Below are 26,051 nucleotides of genomic sequence, written 5' to 3' on the forward strand. Positions count from 1 at the left end.
ACAGCAGAGCTGGTGGTTTTCACTATATTTAACTTGACTTTCCTTAGGTTCGCCCCTTTTTTGAGAGGAAGACGGTTAAAAAGCGAAGCTTTCTCCATGCAGACTCAGTCAAATCAAAAAGCCAAACTGTCAAAATCCGAAACTAAAGTGCACTTCAACTCAGCCCAAGTCAAAACCCAACACCCACGCTACGAGCCCAAAAGAAATGCTGTGCACCCCGAATGCAATGATAGTGCAATCGGATAGACGCCAGTTTCATAACGCGAGGAACCCAGGTTCAATTCCGACCACAGGAAGCGTTTTTTTTCTTTCCGATTGGCTGCACATTATTGTTCCTTGCCGCTGCTTTGGGGCTGCCCAGTTAATTAGGTTGCCGGTTCCACAGCATAAAGGTCCCGGGTTCGATTCCTACGACCCCTCTGACCACATACAGTGGCATCTCGTTAAACTGTACTCGCATAAGCCGTAGTTTCTTTTTATACGTAGTTAAGCTGAATACCCGACTCGGTTTCCCTTTAACCCAACGCATTCGGATAAACCGTAGTGCCAGTTAGTATGTACTTTCCTTGCGTCCCCTTCAGGTACGGTTTAACGAGGTTTCACTGTACTTTTCTTTAGGTGGCCACTCCCAACACCTGCTTGTGGGGTCCTTGCCTCCTTGCCACTTTCCCTCACACTTCTTGGCCTAGCATTTTTCCCCTTTCAACTTTGCTGAGCGGAATTTCCTGTCAACGATCGACACGGACACAAGAAATCTTGAACAGCTCTGCTGTCGAAAGGGGGACGGGGGAAACCCAGAGGGGCCACTCACGTGGGGATCTGGCTGATCTGTCCGACGCTGGCGTGGTACCAGACGGCGTGCGTGAGGGCCATGAGGTAGCAGCACTGCACCTCGGTGATGCTGCTGTGGTTGGAGGAGAAGCTGAGCAGCTGCAGGATGCTGGGCCTGGTGCTCCCGCCACCCCCCACTGACGAGGAGGAGGAGGAGGGGGAGGAGGAGGAGGAGGAGGGGGGAACCGCCAGGTAGGGGCCCTGCAGCTCCGACAGGATGCGGTCGTTCAGCACCACCCAGTACGACTCCTGAGTGAAGAGGGGGGGGGAGAGAGAGAGGTCTCGCTTCTTCTACACATACACAAGGTAGTGTAGAAGGACTTGTTGGTGGGCGAGTTGGGGCATCTTCAACGTAAACTAAAAAAACTTCGCAATTCAAGACGGTCGCAAGAAGGAGGGAACTTGTTCTGCGCCTGTCCTGTGTTCTTTCATTTTTGTGGCTGTCTCAAATTGCGTAGTTTTTTTTTTACTTCACGTTGCAGATGCACAATACAGATGGTTTGCAGCAAGTTGCAATGTGCGGACTACACTTGCTTGAAGCCCGAATACGTACTACTGCAACACCACCACTTGAAACAGGCAAACACATTTTTTACGGATTATAAAGCACCCCTTAAGTGTCCTCGTATGAGGAGAGACCACCCGTACTAGTGTTACTGCAGGGGCATCTCTGAACATGACACGGATGCATCCTGCTGCTCTGAGTCTAAAACTTGCGTTCCAACACCCGCATAAAATTCAAGCACCGATGGCTTCACAGTACAATAATTCTCCAACATTCTGTACCATTCGTACCGCTGCTGTGAAGATAGTGCAGCAGTTTGATGTCAATTATGTGCGGCAACATGCAAATTTGTTCCTCATGTTCTGGGCTTAATGTGACTTATGACGGTCACAACGCTTGCATCATAATGCAGCCTGCGTTGCGATGAAGCTGAATTTCTGGGGCAAAATTTGCATAACCCCCACACCCCATTTACCCTGGTAAATGGGGGCACACTGGTCTTAAACCAAAAAAGTTTATTTTTACAGTTATTAGTACTACAAAAATCGGAGGACATGTGTAGTTTTTCATTCTGATTGTAGATATGAGGTTTGTTTTTGTGTAAAACTACTACATTCAAATTTATTCGCATTTTTATATTTGACTTTTTGACAGCCTTTGTAAAAAAATCTGCTGGAGGAATGAATGGAGCTGAACAAGGTACCAGTGAAGTGTGCATAAATCAAGCAGTGCAGTGAGACTAACACTATCATTCTATCTGGTCTGTAGTGGAAGTGACGACCATTTGAAGTTTGGGCCTGGAAGGCAAAACCGGTTTTTCTGGTTCCCACCTTCCAGGCCCAAACTTCAAACGGTCGTAAATTCTGCTACAGACCAGATAGAATGATAGTGTTAGTCTCACTGCACTGCTTGATTTGTGCACACTTCACTGGTACCTTGTTCAGCTCCATTCATTCCTCCAGCAGATTTTTTTACAAATGGTGTAAAAAAATCAAATATAAAAATGCGAATAAATTTGAATGTAGTAGTTTTACACAAAAAACAAATTTTATATCTACAATCAGAATGAAAAACTACACACGCCCTCCAATTTTCATTGCCATTACTGTAGAAATAGAGTTCTTGATCAAAGAATTATTGCTGCAGGTTATATGCATCCCATTTTTTCCAATAATGTGTGACAATATGGCATAACGTAGGAAACTATGGGATGACGCGGGCACAATCCCCCAAACGAAAGTGAATGCAACACACAGTAATCACGGTTGAGAACTCCCAAGTGGTTTTGCTAATCAGGCATCAGGACCCATTTTTTAAGGGGGCAGATGGGTCCTAGAGCTATTTTGTTTATTTACTAACCAATTTTAACGAAAGTGCACAGCATTATGGAGTGTTTTGTGCTGACTTCAAATCTGCAATTAGATTTTTTGCAAGTTGATTATTTTTTAGATGATTAATTTCCATTATTTTGGGTCACAATCACAAAATAACCGCTCCATACAGAATGGTGATTACCCCGTGGCTAGGCAGACAAATGCCTACAGAATACAACGCTGGAAGAATTGTTTTGATTCAGCTATTTTTGGTCGTTTTACAAAACACTGAACTTCCCTGCTCCCACGCTCTGCCAGAAATGGCTCAGAGGTGGTGTGCCAATTGAACACAATAATAATATTCCAAAGCCTCCATTTGAAAAATTTGTTTCCAACATTGTGTTCTCCACACATTTAGGTATCGAAAAAAGAATTACAGTTGTACCTGCTCTGGGTGCCAAGATATCCGAGGGCAAAATGCTAGCTTTGCGCTGCAAGAAAGCTACCCTTTCACCATCAAATTCTGCGCGAACCGAGGTGTAGAGGGCACTTTAAAATGATATTTACGATAAAATATGGTGCCTTATGATGTGGACATTTGCAGACTGATAGACAAATAGCCGTGGGTGCCGCAAATGCCATTTTCCAGAAAACGTTTTTTTGGCAGTTTTTCGGCCCCAAAGACCCACCTGCCCCCTTAAAGGAGTCACGAAGAAAAAATACAAGTTTGGTTCATGAGAAAGGCTGCTTTGACTGATAAAAATGATACCGATTTCATCGCAAACTTCCAAAAAATAACGGAGATATTAAACAAAACGTGTGGAGCTGTGGCCACTTGCTACCCAGTTTCCAGCAACTTTTCTATGACGTCACAGAATCTTGTTTGGGCGATTGACGGCTACCGAACTAATCAATCGCCAGGACACACGACTGGACGATTGTAGTGGGGCCGCTAGTTCCGTTTGATCGAATCACTCGAATGCTAACGTGCACCTAACCCACTGAAAATTATGTTTTTAGTGCTGGCCCATATGACGTCACTCGCGCCGATAACACACCACTGTGGCGCGAAATTCGAAAGTTCTTAAGTATTCCTTGGGTTTTTATCGGTTAAAAAACGTCTTTTGTGACCGGAATGCAGCTGAGTGAGTTACTGAAGCCTAACTCTTTAAAGTTAAACAAAGTTGTATTTTCTCTTCATGGACCCTTTAAAGGCCGGGGAAAAGAAAGCAAACAAACAATACGAGTTTGGATGCCAGCTTACAGGCAGGGCAGTGAGGATCAGCCCAATGGCATTCATCCAGTTCTCAATGCCGTTCCGAGGCAGCACCGTGTGCCTAGAATAGAAATAGAAAAGAAAATGAGAGCACTGACCTTTCGAAGTCCAACGTCACTTCGACATTGGAAATAAAGTGACATCACGTTCAGTAGCTTCCAACACTATCCCACTCGACGAAAGGCTCCCCCAATTTTCCCTCGAGCTAAAATAATGCACAGCGAGTGTGAAAGAACCAGGCGAGTTTGACTCTAGGGTACACTCTGGAGGTGGTGCCCTAGGGTGTGGCACTCTGAGTTGTGTCTATTTCAAGTCCATTTACGTCGTGACGTAGTTGCCCTGGCAAGTCCTCCGACCAATGGCATGCAGTGAAACCGGCATCCACCTTGCTTTCTTTCAGCCGATGAGGGCTCGCTTGAAATGGATTGTTGAACCTCGTTATAATGAACACTGACATAGCGAATTACCGGCTATAACGAACTAAATGCAAACTTTGGTTGGTCCCGCTTTATTTCAATGACACTTATTCTTTTATAACAAAACAAACCGCGAGGCCCGCGCGTGATATCGGGTATAACGAAGAAATATTTGACCAGGAGTCTGAGAAGCAACTTAAAAAAAAAAAAAAGCAAAAGAAAAAAAAAGGAAAAAAGCAAAAGAAAAAAAAAGCAAAAGTTTATCCTGCTCAGTGCTGTGAGCAGCCACGAAGAAAAGGTCACATCCTTCATCAAATAAATAAGGACGCATGCATGTTTTGCTAAGTGAACTTTGTTCTGCTGTAATTTGATGTACTCATGTTCCGGTTCATCGAGCTTGAAATGCAACAAGGAGAAAGGTAAGGGTTACCTTGTTTACAGTGGATTGGAAGCCTAAAAAATATGTTTTTGTATCAAGTAGTTCTGCACAAGCCAGATTTTCGATTTGTTAGAGCCAATTTTTACATCTACTGTTACAACAAGGTTTGACTGTACTTTGAAATGGACATGAAAAATTTCCGCCGCTAGCCTTTCTTTCTGCTCTGACCAGTAAATATTATGCCCACCTACCAAACAGCCTGACAGGGCTTTGCGCATCAGCATCGTCCTATTTTACGCCCACTGCAAGGCAGAGGCCTCTCCCATTGACTTCCAACCACTCCTGTCCTGCCTGAACCCATTCTTTGCCACCAAATTTTCTTACCTCGCCTCTACATCGAGTTACTGACCTTCCCCTACCTCTAGTCTTGTCTCCTAATAGACACCTTGCTAGCCTGACGGTTCACCATTCCGTACTCAGCATTACACGTCCAGACCAACTACACTTCTACCAACTGGGATATCGTCCATTGATAGGTTTCCACCCAAATCCAAGACACCCGCTTCCGTTGCTTAGGTATTGATGCTACCAGTCTTTCTAGATGCGACTGCATCTCATTCACTCGCCTTGTCCATGCAGCGTCGTAGGCGTTGTTGTCGTCTGCCCCTCCCCCATTCTCCTCGCCGCGCGAGCTGCGCTCTCCGCCGCTCACCCCCTCTCCTCTCCAATGCCCCTTTCTTGGGAGGGGCATTGGATTGGATTCGAATGGATTGGATTGGCTTGGCTTAGATTGGATTAAAGTGGATTGTGTTGCGTCATAGCCGCGGCAGGCGCACTGGCGCCGGTGCATGTGCAGTACTCTCTCTCTCCGCGGTCTCCTCTCCTTCGGGCGCGCTGCGCATATAACCGGTGTGCCGCTCTCCGGCGGCCTTTCGGTCGACGGTTGCTCTCCGCTTGCGCTTGAACCCCCTCAGCATCGCATCACACCAGGGTTCCCGCAAGAGGAGGTGGGCGATTTTTTTATGACTCAGGTTTTGGGTAACGTATATACAAATGTAGGAGTAGCAGCATGATAACCTAGCACAACCTGCAACTAACAACGTACACACGGCCACACTTAACCACACCAATGCACACAAGAGGCCACGCAGACAAAACACAAGTTTGGTTCATTCGAAGGACTGCCTCGTTAGAATCATACTGGCACCACTTTTAATGCACACTTCGCTCAAATAAGCTATATAATTAGGAAAAAAGGGAACGGCCATGCGACCCACTAGCTTATTTCCCGCAACATAACCTATGATTGTCATATGCCCAGCTGTGCGATTGGCTGAGGTTGGCAAAAGCAAATGCAAGCGACGCTATCTTACGTGACCCTGTTTGTCGAGCATACGCCATGTTTCACGAAACGATTACTTTCTACCATAACAACAACAAGCCAGGTGCAAATAGGGTCAAAAACAAAGCACCGGCAGACAGCGGTCTGTGGCAGAGTACGCTAGCGCCATCTGGGAGGTTTGACGGGCAGCGAGGCTGCAGAGCCGAATGACACAGTGGACGTTTGTTTGAATATGCACCGTTCTGACTTCATTGCAGACGTCACCAAAACACACGATTTGGTGGGAGATTCAAGATTTTAACCTAAATTGATTAATTTCTCAGTGAATACGGCATCGTTTGCTGCCGGACAAGCGCTGGGGGCACTATAAAACACGCAATCTTTCGAATAAGACAAACTTGTACTTTGTGTGCATGGCCCCTTGAAGCAAGCGAGCCCTCACCCCTTGAGCACGACGTCCAGCAGGGCGTTGCCCACCACGGCAGCCGCGACGGGCAGTGCCATGAGCTCGATGCAGGTCACGTGCAGCGCGTGGGCGGCCGGGTTGGGGAACTCGTTGAAGCGCCAGTCCGTATGCGGGAACGGGGACTTGCCCGCCACCGCTGAGTTGTGGGCAGTCAAGGAGGATAGTGGACGCCCAAAGAAGCCACTTCGACCCGGCAGACTCGTTAACTCTTTTGTGACCACGGAAAAATGGCCAATTTTGAGTGTGTCCACAAAACTTTTCTTTTTCTCTTGAGCTACTGGACACATTTAGCATTGCTATGCATGAAATTGTAGCTTATAGATTTCTCTTTCAAACACATATAACAGCAGTTTTGTGAAAGACGTAATTATTGAGTGTTTACTGGTCAACGAAACAAAAAAAAAGTGGACAAAATGAAAAAAACACAAAACACAAATAGGCGATTTTACCGAGCCTAGAAATTATTTTAGGAGTTCTAAGATATACGAATGTTCCTACGTTCCTAAGATACGATTCAATATATACATCAACGGTGGAAACCAGGTTTTGGATTTTTCCAGGCCCGCGAATGGAGCGGCCCTGATGGCTACGCGACTCCGCAAAGCCACTCAAGGGTCAGTCGGTCATTCTAAAATATGCAACCAAGCATGCCTGTGTGTGTTCTCACTCTATATCTTTATCACTGCAGCCGTAAAACCAAGAAAAAAAATATTTAGCGCTCTTGAGAAGCAGTGCACGTAGCTCCGCAGTGCTAATCTTACACGAGCACCAGGCTATCTTTAAGGTGATAGCTTGATACGGCGCAGTGCATTTGACAAAATACTCCCGCCGCACGTTGTCCAGACCCTACACATGAATGCAATACCGCAGTCATATGATATTAGGCACATTTTGTTTACAAATACAGCGCGAAGTAAAAACGAACCTTGCCTGGCAGCACCTGTCGAAGTTTTTTCTACTGTTCTCAAGAACAATCCAGAAATATTTTTCGTTACCTCGGAAACTAAATACCTTACACCAAAACTAATTGGACATTTGAAATCGGCTAAGAAAACTTCACAAGCCCATTAACTTTCATCAAGATTCGTTGGAAAGGAAAAAAAAAAAAAAAAAGTTTCTAAGGCCAGTGTCCCCACTTAATATGGCATTGGGTTATGGGCAACCAGGAGTAAGACGCACAATAAACGATGTCGCACACAACTAGAGAGGCAGTGAGAGGATACTGTCGGCCATCCTTCCGACGAGCCCGATGTAGTAGTCCAGGTCCGGCACCCAGGCCGTGTCCTCCGCTGGTCGCTGCAGGTAGCTGATGTAGGCCTCACTCAGGGCCCAGTTGCCCGAGCGGATGTCCTTCAGGGATCCTGAGAGAGAAAGGACAACACACTGAAGAGGAGACCGTCCTAGCGAAGCTCGTAACCACGTTCCAAGTTTTACGTGCACACAACGCTGCCAGCACCAAGACCATTACCTCAAGCTCAAGCGACATGACTGCTGTTTCTTGGCCATCATCAGAAGTACAGTTAAACCTGGATGTAATGAACCTGTACGCAACAAATTCCTGGATTTAACGAAGTTTTTTAATTCCCCATTGAAGCCAATGTGTTTGCAACCCCTATGTAACGGAGCGGCGGGTAACGTCGATGTAAAGGAGTCGGCAAGCTGACCTGTCACCGTTGTTTGCACTTTTACTTAAAAACGGGCACAAAAAATTAACCAATTTAGCGGATACTAGCACTGCTGTAAGCAGCCAGCAGCTACGAAAACGTCTAGAGTCGCCTAAAAACGACATTCGTCATGATGATGATGATGATAACGGAGTAACTGGCGCCATCCCGTGGCTAACGTAGCACCCCCTTCTGCTTTTGTTTGTGTAGCACGACATCATACCAGAGAGCAAGAGTAACTACACTTCACTTTTTTTTTTCACCTGTACTGCAAACTACCGTGCGTTTCCAGGAGCGAGTGCGGTTTCGGTTCGACACAAAAGTTTTGAGGTGCTAGGCCGCCCTGCCGGCGTGTAGTCGCGCGCCTCCACTGATATCTGTGCTATCGGTTTGTCGGTGACGAGCTCTGCTGCCAGAAAATGAAAAGCGGTGCTTTTTCAAGACAAGCTCACAATTTTAAATGGTGTCTCTGCTGGCAAAAAAGAAGAATGTCGCCGCATTGTAGAGTATCCCAGCTAGCACCCTCTCAGCAATTTTGAGGGCGGTAAAGAGCATCAAGTTCGCAAGAACGCGTCCTTTCGGCACGAGTTTGGTTTTTGTAACACGTTAAGACGCCGAAAAGAGTCAAAGTGAAAATGTGATACTTAAGTTATGTTTTCTAATACGGGAGTAGGTTACCTTGCTTCTTTTGGAGCGCCGCATAGAGCCTAAGCTCGTGCAAAAGCAGCAGGCGCAACTCACGCAGTTTTCCACTGTGGAGTAAATTGAAGAACAGTGAGTTCACCTTCACTGATGCCGATTATTTTGGCTTTGTTTCTGCTTTGCCGCAAGACTTACAAAACCTGCATGTAACGAAAAATTGCGAACTTTTGTCAACTTTGTTACATTCAGGTTTAACTGTACTTCTTTTGCAGTTGAAACTTGTTAACTTGGGAAACACATCATGGCGCTGCTTCAGAAAACCGAGGCCACAACAGCAGCAGCAGCAGCAAACACTGCACCTGTGATGGCAGCCACCAATTTCTTCTTCAGGGGGGGTCGGTCCTTCAGCTTCTGTTCGTAGTAGTGCAGCGTGTTGTACAGGTACGTCAGCGGCCGATCTGGAAAAATGCACATTCCCGCCAAACAATGAACAACTGCTATTTACAAAATTAAAGCCGATCCCCTCAATGTGAAAGCTGTCGGAGGTGCAGAGCAGTGATTCGCCATAATGGGCTGTACCGCCGTTATCCGCTCACTGCTACCACCCCATGCAATTCAAATTTCCCGCCTTCGCAGTGCTGGTGCGCCCCCTGCCTGAAACTGTGCCAGCGGGAGTTCTGCACTCTTTGTGCTTGCTTTTCCTCCTGCACGTGCCGGCGTTGCACTGCCACTTTTTTTTTCCTTACTATCATAAAAACCAACACAACGAGCGTTCCCGTTGCCTGTTGATTACGTATATTTTGCCTCAAATGTACCCACAGCTTTGTTTGTGCTAAGCAACAGGCAGATGTATGACGCACACCAGCGGTTCACAGGTTTCGACCACTTATCACTATATAAACCGCTTGTCTTTCGAAGCCTCTGGGTTACGCCGCGACGATGGGACTCCTCTATGACAGTACGCCATGGGGCTCTACTTGGGTCCAGCAAGCGAGCTACGACAACAAGGCGAGCCCCTAAAGTGCTCTGCACTTAAAATAAAGCATGTTTCACAGTACCATTAAAATTACATCTACTTGGGAAAAAAAAAAGAGAGGAATTGCAGGGCGAACTGACCGTGGAACTTGTACAAACATCCGAGGTGTTCCAGGATCGATTCCACGGATATCGTGGCCACAGGGTAGAGCTCCAGGAAACGATGGATCACAATGTCCATCACCTATGGGGAAGTGGTGTGGGGAAACATTTGAAAATTCTGCGAGTTGCTAAGCATGTGACATTGTCACACGATTTTGTTTCGAGAACTACTCATTTGTTTCACATTAATAGCGCCACAAGGCAATGCTTTGACACAAACTAGCAGGTAACATCTAGGGCTGCATTTTTCAATTGCAATAAAGTGCTCTGCGTATACAAAGGATGGCATAACAACAGAACCTCACCTGTGTGCCCAGATGTCCATAAGCAAGATGCATTAGAGTGCAATAGTGTACGCGAGGGCTTTAAAAGAAGCTGTACGCTATTACCAATTAGCCTCAAGACTTAAAGGGACCATCAAGACAAAACACAAGTTTGGTTCACTAAAAAGATTATCTCGTTAGAAACAAATGGACACCACTTTTAACGTAAACTTCACTCAAATAAGCTATACATTAGGAAAAAAGGGAATAGCCATGCGACCCACTAGCTCATTTCCCGCAAGAGAAACTATGGTGTCACACCAACCAGCTCTGTGATTGGCGGAGGCCAGCAAAAGCAAACGCAAATTAGGCAGGGCTTATAAGCTTGCCGAATGGGCTATTTGTGCTTAAATTTAGGGAACATTCATTTTAAAGCAGTAAGAATGGTGGGACAAACAGTGGAAGTTTCGAAAGCACACCTAAACATAAATGTACCGATGCGTACTGCTGTTGGTACTTCACGCACTATGCTTGGTTTAGATGCACAGGGCTTCGAGGTTGCCTCAGAAGACACTGGCCGATTGATGCAAGCAACAGTGTTTTACGTGACCATGTCTATAGTCGAGTGAGCACTATGTTTCACGAAACGATTATTTTCTCCATGAACAAAAACAACCCAGGTTCAAACACACTCACAAACCAAAGACAGAAAACGGCTTGCCGCGGTGTGGTGGTGCCATCTAGGTTGACTAGGAGCAAACCAGTCTCCCCTCCACACCAAGTTTAGCTGAAAGACCTGTTCTTACGATGTCATTGCAAACGTCGTTCGAACACATGTTTTGGCGCGAGAATCAAAATTTTAGCTTAAATTTATTAATTTCGCAGTGAATAAAGCATCATTTGCTTCCGCACAAGCGCTAGGGCCACTATAGAACACGAAATCTTTAGAATGAAACAAACTTGTGTTTTGTCTTCATGGCCCCTTTATGGTCTTGCATTAAGCAAGATTGGAAAAAAAAAAAAAAAAACTCACAGGGATAAAGCGTAGACAGATGTTGCCAAAATAGACCGGCAGGTATGTGTGCTGTTGGCTCTGGCCACTCAGGTCTTGCAGGCCTTCAAAGTAGAACTTCTCCGGGTATTTCTGAACACGAACAGCGCCAAAACATCAACACTGCACTGCCTGTACCTGAAAAAAAATAAAATTTTGGAATGTTCGAACTTTCTCAGACCTACCCTGTGGAATGCCAAGTGCTTCTCGTGCCAATCCGTCTGTTTCCAGTGCTCGGGGGAATTCTGAAAGTACGTCGCACAACGAAAGTCTTATTTCTTTTCTCTCTTGAACTGCTAGAAACAAACTCAACTTTACATGCATCCAAACCAAGAACAAATATGAAACTGCTGCTCACGTCCTTGACAAAGTCCAAAACGCGGTTCTTGAACTCTGACGGTCGGATCAGGAGCATTTGTATGATGAAGAAGCAGACCTGGATTTCATTGCCTTCGAAGCTCCGAAGGGCCTGCAGATTACAGCGACATTTTTGTGCACCCGTAATTACTTTTTGACAAGGTCAATTCAATTAAAAGTACTAACCAAGCAAAGGATGAGCCTATCAAGCGAGATCACGTGGTACTTCCAGATCAGGTCATTCAGGGCATCGATGCACTGGAAAGAGAAAAGAGATGAAATCGTCACAACCATAATAATGTGGACAACAACACTGGCCACTAAAATATAGGATAAAAATTAGGAAGGGTTCAAAATGTTTTGCCTAGATACATAATCACACTAGGCACATCTTACTCATCGATTTGTTGGTGATAAATTCAAAATCAAGCTACTCGCACATGCGGAAAACACGATTACAGATGAACTGCCGCAGTTATTAGCCCCACGGCAATACTGTTACAGCATCTTAAAGTTGCCCAGGGCACGAACCGTAGTGGAACGTTTTCGATCAGTCTAGACCATCTCATAAATAGCTGTACATGTTTATGCTACTCCGTTCCACTGAAAGTAAAAAAAGCCAAGCCAAAAAGGTTGCACAGAAGAAACGAGGAGACGAACCTTGTTGACATGCTGCCCTCCAACCGAATTGGAGACTTCGAAGACCAGGAAGTCGGCAAACGTCCTCAGGTGGGAAGACAAGGCGCGGGCACCAATCCTGTCTAGGATCCTAGGGTTAAAATGGAAAAGGACATTTTATGCAAGTCAAAAGGCCGTAGAAACAAAACATGGGCATCAGTATGTCACTCATCAGTGTCGCAAAGCCGGCATGTGACGGGGCACTGATTACGTTTCCTTGGCAGTTGCAAAGCTCACTTGAAGCAGCAGATGCTGCCACCCACATGTGCTGGGTATTAACACACATATTATCGAAGCCAAGTAACTCAACCGTTCACAGAAAACGATAAAATCATAATTGTTTTGGGTGCTTAATTTGTTTTCATTCAACATTTTCCATCTTTTATGTCTGCAGTACAATACAGAAGCAACGCACACGCTCACACCTTGACCGCAAAAATACATTTCCGTAAATTTACATTTCCGTAAATACATTTCCATAAAAACACTTGTGTAAGCCACCACGCCGTGTGATACACACCCGCCATGGTGGCTCAGAGGGGCAATGAAGACGAAAAATAAGTTTGTTCAGTTTGAGAGCACTAGCCCTTGGTAACTCGCTCAGCTCCATTCTAGTCACAAAAGACTTGCTTAGAACCGAAAAGTTGCGAAAAATTCAGAAAACTTTCAAACTTCCCACCACAATGACGCACAGTAAAACCCCGTTGATACGTTCTTGGTTCAAACGATTTCCCAGTTACTACGCTCTCAATTGTGGACAATAACAATTCCCCATAGTACGTTTCTTAAAGGATAGCACGTTTTCCTGAATAGTACGTTTCTCCCTCGCGTTTTTTTTTTATTTGTTATCAATGGGGTTCTCCTATAATATGGCAGGAGTGACATATTATAGGTCAGCACTAAAAACACACCGTATTTATTCGAACATAAGGAGGTGAGGTTTTTTTTCCCCAGATTCCATAGTCTCAAAGTCACACCCTGCCTTATATTTGAAGCTCACTATATATGCATGGCGATTTTTTTGACTCTCCAAACTGCACCCTCGCCTTATAATCGAATGAATACGGTAGTCATCAGCGTGGTAGCTGCAAGGTAGTACTCAAGCGGTACAATCAAAACTGAACTACAGAAGGCTCCACTGCAGTCACGCGGTCATGGTTCTTGGTGGTGTTTTTGGTCAGTGGTGGCCAATCACACAAACAAGATTCTGTGACATCACAGAGATGTCACCATAAAGTTGCTGAGGAGTCACCCCTACTTCGTATCCTTTCCTTAATATCTAGATTATTGCTTTGAAGTTTGCGATAAATTCGGTTACTACTATCGGGCACAGCAGTCTTCTTAAAGGGGTCCTGAAATACCTTCCGCCGATGCATGGATGTACATGTAACCAAATAAGACAATGTATCAGCAATCTCCTCCCGCAAGAATTTTGTTAAAGCGATGAGTATTAGCTGAGAAATCGTAAATCAAAAACCGCGCATTATCGTCGCGCCGCGTTTCCTCCTCCTTTCAACTTACTCTCCGCTGTTGACGGCGCGCCAGCCTTCCCTCCCGTGATGCTGCGCTCCTCGGCGGTGACGTACTTCCACTATCGCGCTGCTCATACTGCCGCCTGCTACGGGCAAGCTTTATTGACACCTTGAATCCCTCACTCCGCTCAAGGTTGGAGAAGCGAACGAAAAATCTGGCCGCATTTGTGCGGCGGCCTGGCCTTGCCCTATCGCGGTGTGCATTGCTGCAGGGCATCCCGTGACTTTCAATTGGCGGCGAACTCGCAGCCGCTTGGGGTGGATCGTGCGCTCGGTCCCTTTCATGCACCGCGCACTGTTTATCCAAAAAGCGCCGTATCAGATGTGGCCCCGCTGGTGCCGGGTCTTATTTTGCGGTGGTGGTAATTCCTGCCGGCGGCATGTGAAAAAGACATTTTAAACCGATACAGAACCCGTGCACAAAACGCTTCAATCATGTGACCAGTTCAGCTGGGGGCGACGCGTGGTGGAGAGCGGCAACGTTGGCAAAACATGCTCCGGCGCGGCTCTGAGCTTTCTAGCGCTGGAGCAAGCGCCATTTCTTTGACAGTCTCAAACATCTGTTGCCTTGGCAACAAGGCACAAACCGCCCCAGAAGTCAGTTACGGTTGCGTGATCCCGGTTCAGCTCGGGGCCCCACCTCGCGACATGTGGGCACTGCAGGCGTACCACTCACTCCCATTGGGAAGTGTGAGATGCGTTTGGCATTACAGGAGGCGATGGTGTGTGTGTTGTGGACGCCTTTGTTTCGCGATGAAATGCGATGTTGTGCTTCAGCGGGTGGATAGTGCTTCCCATGGTCTGTATTATCTTTCTCGAGCGACGTACGACTCAACCTCGCATGGGGTATTTGCAGTGTGCGTGGCTAAAAGCCATTTCGGCTTGTGCGCCACTTGCTGTTCGTCCCCGCAACCGCGCGCGAGGTGAGTGCCGAATTTACGACGGGCAGGAGCAGGCAACCCATCGTCTGTCAATCGCGGTTCAGACTTGCAACGCATGTTGTGACGTTGTGTTTGTTCGAAACGCATCTCTGGATTGTTTTGAAGTGGAATAAAATGTCCCCGTCAAACCCGGGCATTCGGCTTAGGGCGTTCTCTAAGATTGCACGAAATAAGTGCCATGGAGCTTCAACGCTTTCTTTATGAAACGTACTCAGGTAAGAGAATATCCATGTCGTGTTATGGCCGTGTTGCATTCAATACGAATGGTTAAGCATTTGTTTTACACTTGTTTCGTTTGTCGTAATATGCCCAAGCACTCCGGCACTCCGCTGGCAGATAAGCCGGTGAGCCGACGCTGAGCAGACGACTCATCTCTTTGCCGGAAGTGCGTGAAAAAGCCGCCCAATAGCAGGATGTCTAGCTCATGACGAACATCTGGGAATCGATGATGTAGACATGTGAAGATGGCGGCGTCCAAAAACACGAAGGAAAGGGTGAGAAAAAAGCGACAAACTTTGCAACAAAAGTGTGAGCTTTCCGCTGCGCGTAAAAGAGTAATACTTGGCCCAGATGACCTTGACGACGCAATCTAACGATTGCGCTACTTCATTTAGTGTGCTCAAAACGCCTTTCAGGGCCCCTTTAAGGGGACCAAAAATGTTTATTTTTTCAGTTATGACGACAAAAATTGGGGGCCATATGTAGTTTTTCATTCTGATTGTAGATATAAATTTTTTTTTGGTGTAAAACAACTATATTCATATTTGGATTTTCATACGTGATTTTTTGAGTGCCTTTGTAAAAAAAATGCTGGAGGGATGCAGCTGAACAAGGTGCCAGTGAGCTGTGAACTGTGCACAAATCAAGGAGTGACTAACACTATCATTCTATCTGGTCTGTAGCAGAAGTGACGACCGTTTGAAGTTTGGGCTTGGAAGGTGGCAACCAAAAAACCAGTTTTGCCTTCCAGGCCCAAATTTCAAAGGGTCATCACTTCTGCTACAAACCAGATAGAATGATAGTGTCAGTCTCATTGCACTCCTTGATTTGTGCACAGCTTACTGGCACCTTGTTCAGCTGCATCCCTCCAGCAGTTTTTTTTTACAAAGGCACTCAAAAAATCACACATGAAAATCCAAATAAATATGAATATAGTTGTTTTACACAAAAAACAAATTTGATATCTACAATCAGAATGAAAAACTCATATGGCCCCCAATTTTTATCGTCATAACTGCACCATAACATCATTATAACATCATCATAAGTTTTTGATCGAAGACCCATGTGCCCCCCTAATGAACCAAGCCTGCATTTTGCCTTCATGGCCCCTTTAAAGATCAACGAGCTACAGTGCGCAGCATAACGAGTTTCAGGGAACATTTAAGCTTGTCAGTGCAGTCAAATTGACATGTCCCATAGGTAACTTACTTGTAGGCGAGTGGGCTGATTCGGTCATTCTCCAGCAGCATTTTCCACAGTAAGCTGAAAATGAAGACAAGGCAAAGGTCAAATGAAAATTCAGAAGCAAGAAAGTTTAGAAGCAAACGCACTATACTCGGCAGCAACTTTCTGTGGCAATGGAGAAAAGCTACACGGGGGGGGGAAAGCTAATTGCTTTGTGTTACTGCGCCGAAGTAGTTCCCGATAAATTGGTTTTGGTTTCAGCTTTGGCGGGACAGATACGCATTTGCTACAGCCCATTTCCTCGCATGAGCTCCATAGTTGACTGCGCCGAACCACGACCACCGAGCATGTAGACTGGCATCTTCTTCCCTATGCTTCATTTGTTTCTCAACACAACCCAACACTGACCGACCTAATAAATTACAGTGTGGACGATACGGAATACCGTCTAACTTCGTATCGTCCACAAATGACGTGAATTTTGTCAGCGCTGCAGTTTTGAGGGCATGCACTGATATGTAAACGCTTCCGGGGCTGAAAACTGGGCAGCACCACGGACATGTGTAGCGTGCTTACACAGTGCGGGCATGGTTTAAGGGGGCAGTTGGGTCTTTGGGGCCGAAAAACGGTCAAAAAAAGCGTTTTCTCAAAAATGGAATTTTTGGCCTCCACGGCCATTTTTCTAACAGTCTCTAAATTTCCTCATCAAAGGGCATCATATTTGGTTGTTACTATATTATAATAGCATTTTAAAGTGCACTCTACTGCTCAGTTAGCGCAGAATTCGATGGTGAAATGGCACTTTTCTTGCAATGCAAAGCTAGCATTTCATCCTCAGATATCTTGGCACCCAGAGCAGGTACAACTTTAATTCTTTTTGCTTCTGATACCAAAATGTGTGGAGAATACAATATAGGAAACAAATTTTTTAAATGGAGGCTTTGGAAAATTATTATTGTGTTCAATTGGCACCACCTGCGAGCCATTTCTGGCAGAGCGCAGGAGAAGCGAAGTTCCCTGTGCTGTAAAACAACCAAAAATAGCTAAATCAAAAAAGTTCTTCCTATGTTGTATTTTTTAGTCATTTGTCTGCCTAGCCACCTGGTAATTGCCATTCTGCATGGAGTGGTTATTTTGTAACTGTGTCCCAAAATAATGGCAATTAATCATTAATTAACTCAAAATATAATCTGCTTACAAAAAATCTAATAGGAGATTTAAAATCAGAACAAAAAACTCTATAACGCAGTGCAGTTTCATTAAAATTGGTTGGTAAATAAAAAATATAGCTCTAAGACCAGTCTGCCCCCTTAACGAAGGAGCAGCACGCACACACTATGGTGTGAAGTCAGATCACATTTTGGATCGCGTGAGTGCATTGAAGGGTGAAACTGTCGTATCACTAGACTCGATCAGTAGACTCTTGTCTTTACAGTAACTTTCGGTGGTCTTCCTGTCACCAAAGGAAGCCTTTAATGCTTTGGGGACTTCAGGGCACCATTCAGAACCTACGGCTTGACCTGTGCGACAATACGCTTGCTTACGCCAGCAAGCTGCAGCTAACCGAATGAAATGCGAAAATAACGGAGAGTCCTGGTTGTGTCAGTCTCACTTGGGCGCACACGTTGCAGACCACTTGCTTTGTTTCCTTCAACAGCTTTTGGTTCTCAAGCTTCCTATAAATCCAATGTGGCAATTTAGATGGCGAGCTAGTGGACAGAAAGAAAGCTGCTGTCAACAAGGAAGCCATGTTTTTTTGTTTTGTTTTTTTCCTGAAGAGAACCTATGCAATGCCAGTGGCCAACACCGCAACCAAAAAAAGAAAAAAAGAAAGGGAAATCTAAAAACAATGCTCTCTGTTTCACATATTCTGGCTATCACTTTATTGGTATTATCAAGCCATGGCTAAAAAATAAGAACTTTATATTTTTGTTGAACTACTTCCAGCGGCATGGCAGAACGGCATGGTTTGGCTCTGTAGCCTTGACAGCACTGCCACAGAAAGTCGTCCCCGAGTATACTGAACCGACGCAAGCAGATGTTACCACAGCAGAGATGTGTCCACCAAACTCCACCTCTACAGCGCCGATTCAATTAGTGATCAATCATACTTTCAGTTCGCAAACCTTTATTTTTAGGACTTTCAAAACTGAGTGCATGCGATGCCACCCGGTAGACAGTTCAGTCCCTGCTGTCTAATTTTTTTTTCCGGAAGGTTTCAACTTTCATCTTTAAAGCGGTCCCTAACGCAACAGGCTACAAGTCAGGGGCAGTGCCTTCATTCAGCTGAACTCACGGGGGCTCACACTGTATAAAAAAGTCTGACGACGATCTCAATTCCTCGCACTATGATTCTGATGACAGCAATGATAGTCATAGTGCTAACTTGTGCTAACTCCATAAGTCATCATAGTAAAACAGACAAACAAGCAAACAAACAAACAAATTGCAAGAAATGTTCCCCAGCTTCTCCCTATCACCTTAACACTTGAACTAGAAAACATTTCCCCAACATCCCTTTACCTTTTTAGTTGTCAATTAGTTCAGATTTGTTAACAGCGGAGCTGTTTTACAAGCCGCAAGTTCGACGTTGCAGGAAAAAAATACTAGCATGCTTTGTGGCGATCGCTGAGTCCCCGGCTCGCGCATTGGCTTTAGGCAAAAAGAAAAAAAGAACTCCAGTGCTGTCGTCAATTGCTTCCGTGCGTGTAATGCTTTGCATGAGGACCACAATGCTGCCGATGCATACGACGATGACTACTACTAGCACAGTGCAAGGCGACGACGCAACATGTGAATAAACAATTTCATACTTGTACCAATCCGTATAAATAAATCCTACAATGGTCACCTATAACCGCTTTGCCGTTAAAATCTTGCATGCGAGTGCAAGCTTTCTTAAGTTTCTTTGCTCTAACAAGCAAATCCATTAGAAGTATGGCCCTGCCACACTTGCACAAGTCTCCTCTTTCTTCCTGAGCTGATTTTATAAACTTCCCTGCGTCAGTTGTTCACGCCCCATCGCAAGCAGCAGATGAGGACATCTCCCCGAAGTTGGTGGCCAGCTTACCACAAAAACAGGTGAGGGGTGCCCTGCTGGGAGAAGTGGGCGATGATGTCGTTCTCATTGCTCATGGCTGGAGAACAGACAGAAAGAGACCAAAAGCGGGCAGAATGAGTCACCAACTCATTGCAGGCTTTCTTGCACGCGCGGAATAACGCTCGCATAACCAAAAAATGCATTGCACGTAACCTCTAGCTCATATATAACAAGCAACAATTATTGAGAGAAACTTGAATGTTACAGTCGAACATGGATGTATCGATCCCGTATACATCGAATTATTGTCTATTCCGAACAGACTAAACGTCCCCTGGGAAATCCGGTGCAAAAGTATAGCGCTGGTGTATGCGTGTATCGAACTCCCTATCCCGGGCACGTTTGATACATCAAACGCCAGGCTGCACGTGCCCCTGCAAGTGCGCTTCCCCTGATGGGGCGGATGTGATGATGATGATTTCTTGCAGGTGCTGCCACTTGCCACACTTAGATGACCTTCAACACCTGCACACACACACACACACACACACACACACAGAGAGAGAGAGAGAGAGAGAGAGAGAGAGAGGGGAGAGAGAGAGAGAGAGAGAGAGAGAGAGAGAGAGAGAGAGAGAGAGAGAGAGAGAGAGAGAGAGAGAGAGAGAGAGAGAGAGAGAGAGAGAGAGAGAGAGAGAGAGAGAGAGCTTTCTGAAGTGGGAGTGGCTCCCTAGTCTGGGAATCCATGAGGTGACCAGAAAGCCTTCACTCTGGATGCCAGGAGTTGCTGGACGTCCAGATGGCTGCTGTTCATCAGGTTCTCCCACAGGGAAGAAGGGATCGGAGAGGCAGAAGTTTGGGATCGCGCTCGCACTGTATCATAATATAACATGGGGAATGATTGGAAGCGAAAGACAATAAAAGAGGAGGGGAAACAACCCGGAGGGACTCTGTTTATGGCGTTTTTTCTTGTCTCCCGCAGGGGATGGATGCGGCGTGGCGTGTGTTTGTTTTGTCCGCGGCACGTTTTTCGGAGCCACGGTTGCAAAAACACGAAACAATTTGGATTTAATAGGTTCGGTTTTAAAGACGAAGGCAAACATGATTAGACAGGTACAAGCTGGTGAAAAGATGTCCATTGCAGAGGCATTTGAAATCGCTTGCAAAATTTTTTAGTGCAATGGCGGGGACTTCAACGCGCCGCACACGGCGTGGGGATACGTCCGCGACTCGATCAAAGGAAGAGATTTGTTGCAAAGCGCCCTAGACAATAACTGCGCTCTCATCACGGACCCAGCCAACCCCACCAGGATCGGCAACTCCGTAGCACGAGATACAACACCAGATCTTACTTTTGTGAAGAACGATCCTTTGGGAAAGATCACGTGGAAGAACACGGGAGTCGACCTGGGGAGTGACCACTACATCGTGGAAATCACGATACCCGGCCAGCTCCGGGGTAACACCACGCAACACAAGTGGACGGACTGGGACAAGTTCCGCCAGAACCAGCCCAAGGAACGTCCCGCTATTAAAGACATAGGCGAGTGGACCGCCGAGCTCCGCGAAGCTGTGCAATCGGCAACCAAGACGATCGAAACGAACGAGGAGGTCGTCGCCATAGACAGCCGCCTGGCCCACCTGATCGAGGCCAAGCGTTCCATCCAAGCGCGCTGGAAGAAGCAACGACTGAATCGCACGTTACGCAAAAAAGTGGCCGAATTAAATCGGGCCATCGAAATACACTGTAAGGTCTTGTGCCGGCAACAGTGGAACGAGGTATGCAACAAGGCGGACGGGCAGTTACACCGAGGCTGCACGTGGAACCTTATACGCCACTTGCTCGATGAAACCAAAACCAAGACCCATCAGCGCGACCGCATCGCCAGGCTAATGCATACGGCGGTACTGCAGCAAGGCAAGGACACAGTGATCAAGAAATTGGAGGACAAATATCTACCCCCTACCCCCTCGGAGAGCCACCCACCGTACGGAGGGTCACCCAACGCGTCGCTCGACCGGGACATCACAGTGGCCGAGGTGCGGACCGCACTGCACGAGCTCAACACTCGCTCGGCAGCGGGTCCGGACCTCGTTACTAACAAGATGCTGCGGAACCTCGACGACGCGTCGATCGAGGCCTTAACCCGGTATTACAACGAGTGCTGGCGGTCGGGCAAGCTACCCCGCCAGTGGAAATGCGCAAAGACCATCCTGATCCCGAAACCGGGCAAGCCACCGGACACGAACAACCTCCGCCCCATCTCGCTAACGTCATGCGTGGGAAAGGTGCTGGAGCACGTGATCGCGAACCGATGGCAGGACTACCTCGAGAAAGAAGGCCTTTACCCGGACTCAATGATCGGCTTCCGGCGCAAGCTCAGCACGCAAGACGCCATGCTGCAGATCAAGGAAGAAATTATCGACAAGGGAAGCACGCAAGACAACAGAGTAATTCTCGGCCTGGACCTCCAAAGCGCATTCGATAAAGTGAAACACTCGGCCATACTGGCGCAAGTCTCCAAACTAAATATGGGCGAAGCCAGCTACAATTACGTCAGGGACTTCCTCACGGATCGAATGGTGGAACTCCACGCGGGGGATCTCAAACTCAAGGAGAAGAAGCTCGGTAGCACAGGAACACCGCAGGGGTCGGTTGTCTCGCCACTGCTCTTCAACCTCGTCATGATCGGAGTGGCGGAGGCGCTGGCAGAGACGAACGTCCGTCACACAATCTACGCCGACGACGTCACCCTGTGGGTTGCCGGTGGTAGCGATGCCTATATCGAGAACCAGCTGCAGGCGGCGGTCACCGCCATCGAGCAGCACCTCACGGGCACGGGCTTGGTCTGCTCGCCAAGTAAGTCCGAGCTTTTAGTGATACCGCCGAGACGCAAGGGCAACATCCCCCAAAGAGACTGCGACCGCATCAAGATCGTCACCGCGTCAGGACAGCGAATTCCCGAGGTGGCAAGAATCCGGGTCTTGGGTTTGCTAATCAGCAGGAACAACTGCAATGGTGAAGCCCTGGCCAAGCTCAGCGGCAAGGCAGCGGAGGCAACCCGCCTCATACACCGAGTCTCTACGCGCAGAGCGGGAATGAAAGAGGACAGCCTCGTGCGCCTCGTCCACTCCTTCGTCATTAGTCATATAATGTACGTGGCTGCCTACCACAACTGGCGGGTCACGGAACGCAACAAGATCAACGCGCTAATACGCAAGTCTTACAAGACGGCGCTGGGCCTCACGGAGACCACGAGCACGGCACGCTTACTTCAACTCGGCGTGCACAACACCCTCGAAGAGATCGAGGAAGCGCAGCTGACTGCACAGCTAGAGCACCTCTCAGTAACCAAGACCGGACGCCACATACTCAAGACCCTCTGTTACAATCCCCGAGCACCGGACCGGCAGTCGAGCGACATCGGCGAGGACGCACGGGCCCACATACGAGTGGACCCGATCCCCAAGAACGTTCACCCAGAATACAACAAGGAGCGGCGAGTGGCGCGGGCCAAGACCCTCATCGAACAACACGCCAAGGACGAACACGCGCGTTACGTCGACGCGGCGGAGTGCCAACAAGAAGGTTTCGTCGCGGTGGCCGTCAAGGCTACCACGGGTACCACGACAGCGGCAGCCAGCGTGCGGTGCACGGGCGCCACGGACGCCGAGGAGGTCGCCATCGCTCTGGCGATCTCCGAGGCTGAGTGTCGCACCGTGCTCAGCGACTCAAGAACCGCCGTGCGCAACTTCGCCAAGGGTCGATTGTGCGCCCAAGCGGCCGCCATCATCAGAAAGACCAAGCTTCAAGACAGGGAAGTCCGCATCAAGTGGTTCCCGGCGCACATGGGCGAGTGCGCAACTACGTCCAACCACAACGAGACGGCTCACTCGGAGGCGCGTGCACTTACCTTCCGCTCCCCCGAGACCGACCGTCCGTGGTGGTTCGAGAGCAAAGACCGCCTAGCAAGCTACACCGAAATCACCAAGGCTTACCGCCTAGCTCGACGGGTAATGCCACCCCCCCACCAAGGACTGAGCCGGGAGGAGGCCGTGTTGCTACGGCAGCTCCAAACCGGATCCATCCTCGCGCCGGCAACGCTGCACGTGTTACACCCAGGACTTTATTTGAGCGGTCTGTGCAAAGTGTGTAAAGTGGGTCTGGCAGACCAGTGGCACATCTTCTGGGACTGTGTCCGGTTTCCAGACGAAGCCAAGTCAAGGACTTATCCGCCGAAACTCCAAGAAGCAGTGCGCAGTAACGACAAGGACGTTCAACTTTGGGCCGTCCAGCAGGCCCGGGGTGCGCTCGAAAAACACAGACCAGGCGACCCGGCAACGGGGTGCGTTGGCGCTGTGCAGAGTAACAGCAAACCCTAGGTCGACGCCAGGCCCGCGTCGCGGCGAGTACAAACCGTCGTTTTGCAGGCAACAATAAAGTTATACCTAACCTAACCTAGTGCAATGGTGCGCATTAAACTTGACGTAAAGGCGGAGGTGTGTCAAGTCGTGTGCAAAACGGCTTCATCACCTCTGTCACTTCATTGCAGCACCAGGCAAGAGGCATTTGGATACTGAAGACGACCTCGCTGAGGGCCTCGAGAGTGAATGGAGACATCTGTCGACTTATGCACCATCCCGAATGACGAAATGGCACGCGACTTTGTACACGCTGACAATAATTTGCAGGCTACAGCGGACTGCAATGACACAGTGATCGTGGTGGTCATCACTGGTGCCGAAGAAACGGACCCTACTAGCAGCCCTGACAACGTTCCGAGCCACCTACTGCAGCAGAGCTTACATCAGTAGAGGGCTATAGCAGAGTGGAGAACTGGTCCTGGTACGATACCTGGTAGCCAAGCAGCACCACTGCACATGTGCAGAGTGGGAGAGATCGGCTGGAAGCATGCGCAGGTGCACCAACTGTGTAGTGGGCACCGTACCAGGACCAGTAATCCGCTCTGCTATAACTCTCTAGCGCTCAGCGTGACTCGCTCCGGTGGACAACACCAGAGTTTCCCATTTGGAAGCGAAAAAGCTTGAAGAAAGTTTGGCAACCTTCAGGACACAGAACAAAAAAAAAAAAGAAACAAGTGTAGCTCACAGAGTTTTTTTCACGCTGGGAGGAACAAATCGGTTCACTAACACTTGTCACGATCTCGGAAAGCTCTGAGGGATGTGCGGAAATATCAGATAAACTTCAGATAGGCATGTGTTATATGTCAAATTATCGATATATCGAACTATTTTGCGATCGCCTTGGAGTTCGATGTATCAGTGTTTGACTGTATACAGCACACACACTGCAAGAAGACTCAAAATTGCAACTGAGTGGAACTCTCACTTCCATTAAAGCATGCCTGTGTGCGGCATTTAAAAGGACGTGGGAGGGTGTGTTAAGCGATCATTTCTTGTGGCTCTTTTCAGAGAGCATGGCAAGCGTGTCTGCCACACAGAAACAGAGATCCAAAAACTGCTTTTTTTACATCCAAGGCCTCGGACAGCTCTGAAAATAAAGCATTCAGCCCACGGGCGGTGTTCTCGTGTTTGTCCGTTTTGAAAACGTCCGTTTTGCGTCCGTTTTATTGTGACGTACTTCCAGTTGCAGGCGGGCTTTGGGTTGACTTTTGGGCAATTGTTCTTGTAAACACATTTTAAATGACTCAACCCTATTTTAAACTATCTTTTGTGTGTTTATTGTTCCCCCAGCAAAGCAACAAGGTGACGAAAAATCGTCTGCTCCGAGAAGCCGCGGCTCAACGTAGTAGCTCCGCCGTGCTTACATGGAGTCACATCCGGGTGTTCGCTTTTAGCCAATCAGGGCTTGCTCAAAAATGACCCTTTTTAAAAGGTACACAAAACGGACGAAACACGAGAATACCGCCCCAGATGCGCACTCCTGACAGTTCCCGGTGCGAGCGTAGATATAGAGGTCAGTGCCACTCACTCTTCCACTTGCGGTACTCCTCCTCGACGGAGCGCTTGAGCTGGGCCTTGCTCTCGCGCTGCGCCTGGTGCTGCTGGAAGAACTCGGCCAGGGACGGGGGAAAGCTGAGCAGCGTCAGGCTGGACCAGCTGTGGGGCGTGCTCTGCATGGCCGTGGTGAGCAGCTCCTTGCACCAGACCATGGAGAGCGCCTCGGAGCCCGTGATGTGCACCGCCCGGGCCAACGTCAGCACCAGGGCCTTGTTGAGCTCCTCGGACTCGGCCGACAGCAGCGTCTTGGGCTCGGTCTGGAAGCGGGACAGCTGCGGCTGCACCTCGGCGCTGCCCAGGCCCGTGATGAGCTTCAGCGCGGTGCTCTCCACGCACAGGTGCAGCTGCGTCTGGTTGGTCTGCGGCACGGCGGCCAGGCTGTGCAGGTGCGACAGCAGCTGCACCCGGTAGTGTGGCTGGATGTGGTGCAGCCGGTAGCTGAACATCTCCAGCAGCGTGTGCAGGATGCCCCACGCCTGCTGCCGGAACACCGTCGGCAGCAGGTGGTCTGCACATGGTTACACGCGCGCTCTGCCGCCTCTACTGGAGAAGGGACAGGCCTGCCACCACGCCACATGTCACACATCACGTGCGAAACTTGTCACGTCACGCGTACACTTTGTCATGTGCACAACTGTCATCTCTGTTGCCTCAGGCAGGACAGGTCGGCCAACTGTACGGTAGCTGTCAGTGCATACCGTATTTAGTTTTTCCAAAAATAGGTAGTCTCAAAGTCATACCCCGTCTTATATTCCAGGCTCAGTATGTGTATATATATAGCAGCATTGCCGAAGGCGATGAAGTACCACTCAGGCTCACTGTGCGAGCCTTG

At 47.9% G+C, this 26,051-nt stretch overlaps 1 protein-coding gene across 1 annotated transcript in view; it reads right to left on the minus strand.

Annotated features, from left to right (window-relative positions):
- The window catches only part of Med23 (mediator complex subunit 23), a 67,705-nt gene that overhangs the window by 4,805 nt on the left and 36,849 nt on the right, over positions 1-26,051 (minus strand). Inside the window, exons 16-29 of the mRNA XM_077690432.1 lie at positions 25,191-25,727; positions 19,271-19,337; positions 16,225-16,278; positions 12,303-12,411; positions 11,829-11,900; positions 11,644-11,754; positions 11,471-11,530; positions 11,268-11,378; positions 9,951-10,053; positions 9,194-9,292; positions 7,752-7,889; positions 6,505-6,664; positions 3,914-3,986; positions 812-1,080 (exon numbers count right to left, since the gene is read on the minus strand). Coding sequence (XP_077546558.1) covers positions 812-1,080; positions 3,914-3,986; positions 6,505-6,664; positions 7,752-7,889; positions 9,194-9,292; positions 9,951-10,053; positions 11,268-11,378; positions 11,471-11,530; positions 11,644-11,754; positions 11,829-11,900; positions 12,303-12,411; positions 16,225-16,278; positions 19,271-19,337; positions 25,191-25,727 — 1,963 coding nt within the window. The remainder of the gene's footprint in view (positions 1-811; positions 1,081-3,913; positions 3,987-6,504; positions 6,665-7,751; positions 7,890-9,193; positions 9,293-9,950; positions 10,054-11,267; positions 11,379-11,470; positions 11,531-11,643; positions 11,755-11,828; positions 11,901-12,302; positions 12,412-16,224; positions 16,279-19,270; positions 19,338-25,190; positions 25,728-26,051) is intronic.

Source organism: Haemaphysalis longicornis, unplaced genomic scaffold (assembly GCF_048455015.1).
Source record: "Haemaphysalis longicornis isolate Haplotype H1 unplaced genomic scaffold, Haemaphysalis longicornis Haplotype H1 scaffold_10, whole genome shotgun sequence".
NCBI classification, from domain to species: Eukaryota; Metazoa; Arthropoda; class Arachnida; order Ixodida; family Ixodidae; genus Haemaphysalis; species Haemaphysalis longicornis.